The following is a 2,238-nucleotide window of genomic DNA, read 5'->3' on the forward strand; positions in this document are numbered from 1 at the left end:
TCAAACAAGAGCATTTTTTTCCCCTGGTACCTTTGATAAATTCCAAGCCAACATAGTGGTGTATTTGATCTCTGAAGTCAACTGTAGGTTGGGTATATGTACCTATCCTCTCATTTGTATCTTCTGGAAGTGGACCAACAAGATGTGTTTGCAAGATTAGTCGTTTCTCTGAGCTGTTGCCAGACCTTCAAATGCCAAGTTGGAGGCACTTTCTGGTTACCTGCTGCAAGATTTGTTTGGAAGAAGCAAACACTGCAATGAAGATCAAAACACAGTAGCGCACCTAACATTCAGAGAATGTTATAATCTTCAGTAATCTATTCTCTTCGATCGTCTACCTTTTCTGCTAGCATTTCTACTTCTTCCGCATCCATTGACTGCATGGGTAAGGGTCAGCTACTGAGGAGCATATTCAGTTTCACTTTGATGAGCTTCCTTCAATCTGAACGCTGACATCTCTGACCTGATCCGCTACGTTCAGACTTAGTAGTAGTAAAAAAGTCCACTGTTCAACGTTCAACGCTATTTAATTTTCTTTGAAAAAAAATATATTTATACTAATCTGATAATCTCGATTGGCATTCGCCGGCCCGTACATACAGATATATATAAATACCCCGATGCTCTTTTAATTTGCAGCTCCACCTCCACCTCCACCAATCCAACCAACCATTGGCCATTGCAAAGCAAAGATACTTTAACAATGGGCTGCTCGAAGCTGATTGCATTAGTACTTGTCCCGGCTCTTGTAGCCGTCCATGTCCATGTCCCAATGGCCAGCGCAGCCAACTCCAACCTGTTCCGGGACTACATCGGCGCCATCTTCAATGGCGTCAAGTTCACCGACGTTCCCATCAACCCGAGAGTCCGGTTTGACTTCATCATGGCCTTCGTCATCGACTACACCACCGCCACGGAGCCGCCCACCCCGACCAACGGGCAGTTCAACATCTTCTGGCAGAACTCGGTGCTGACGGCCTCCGCAGTGGCCGGCATCAAGCAGAGCAACCCGAACGTGCGGGTGGCCGTCAGCCTCGGCGGCGCCACCGTGAACGACCGGCCGGTGTTCTTCAACATCACCTCCGTGGACTCGTGGGTGCAGAACGCCGTGTCCTCCCTGACCAGCATCGTCCAGGAGTACAACCTGGACGGCATCGACATCGACTACGAGCAGTTCCAGGCAGACCCGGCCACCTTCGCCGAGTGCATCGGCCGCCTGGTGACCACGCTCAAGCGCAACGGCGTGATCAAGTTCGCTTCCATCGCGCCGTACGGCAACGCCGACGTGCAGCGCCATTACCAGGCGCTGTGGGCGAGCTACGGGAGCGTCATAGACTACGTCAACTTCCAGTTCTACGCCTACGGCGCCAGCACGACGGAGGCGCAGTACGTGGACTTCTTCAACCAGCAGCTCGTCAACTACCCTGGGGGCAACATCCTGGCCAGCTTCACCACGGCGCCCACCACGACGTCGGTGCCCATCAACACGTCGCTCAACGCTTGCCAGACGCTGCAGTCGCAGGGCAAGCTCTACGGAATCTTCATCTGGGCGGCCGATCATTCCAGGAGCCAAGGATTTAAGTACGACACACAAGCACAAGCGCTGCTCGCCAACGCTCCTGCTGGCTACTAGATAGTATACCTACCATACCTTCAATGCGTTTAAGTTAGATTTGGATTTTATTTTCGGGTGCACTAATATTATGTATGGAATAAGACCTGGAACGCGGGTTTTTTTCTACTTCCTACGTTTTTTCTTGTGAAAAATAAACTGATTTCTATAAAATTTCTATATAACTCACTACTACAGTAAACTTAACCGAGATGGGCAAAAGGGATTTCCCAAGGCGGGCAACTTATCGGTTCAAATGCGGTCAAAAGGTCACGGTAAATGATTGATTTACCGAGGCGGTTCAAATGCCCGCCTCAGTTAAAAAAAACAAAAAAAAGAAACCCGTGGATAAGCCCAGCGAGCTCATCCATGGGCCGCCACCGTAGCTACACGCCGGTGACAGCATCCTCATCGGACCGCTGGGATCCGGCCGCCCGCCGCTAGATTCGGCCTTCGGTCGCTAAGATCCGGCCGCCCGCCACCGAGATCCGGCCTCCGGCCACCGGATCCGCGAGCAAGGGAAGGGAGGGAAGGAGCGCCGCCGGATCTAGCCTTCCGCCGCCGCATCTGCCTCGATCCATGAGCGAGCAAGATCACCAACAAAAAGAGGACATTTTAATTGAGAG

General features: G+C 51.6%; 1 protein-coding gene across 1 annotated transcript; it reads left to right on the forward strand.

Moving 5' to 3' along the window:
- The first annotated feature begins 650 nt into the window (after positions 1–650).
- Positions 651–1,731, forward strand: LOC136539129 (chitinase 2-like). The gene has a single exon (XM_066531070.1). It carries the CDS (start codon positions 704–706, stop codon positions 1,631–1,633), a length of 930 nt encoding a protein of 309 aa, XP_066387167.1. The 5' UTR covers positions 651–703; the 3' UTR covers positions 1,634–1,731.
- The last annotated feature ends 507 nt before the right edge of the window (positions 1,732–2,238 follow it).

The sequence above is a fragment of the Miscanthus floridulus genome, chromosome 2 (genome assembly GCF_019320115.1).
Source record: "Miscanthus floridulus cultivar M001 chromosome 2, ASM1932011v1, whole genome shotgun sequence".
Classification (NCBI taxonomy): Eukaryota; Viridiplantae; Streptophyta; class Magnoliopsida; order Poales; family Poaceae; genus Miscanthus; species Miscanthus floridulus.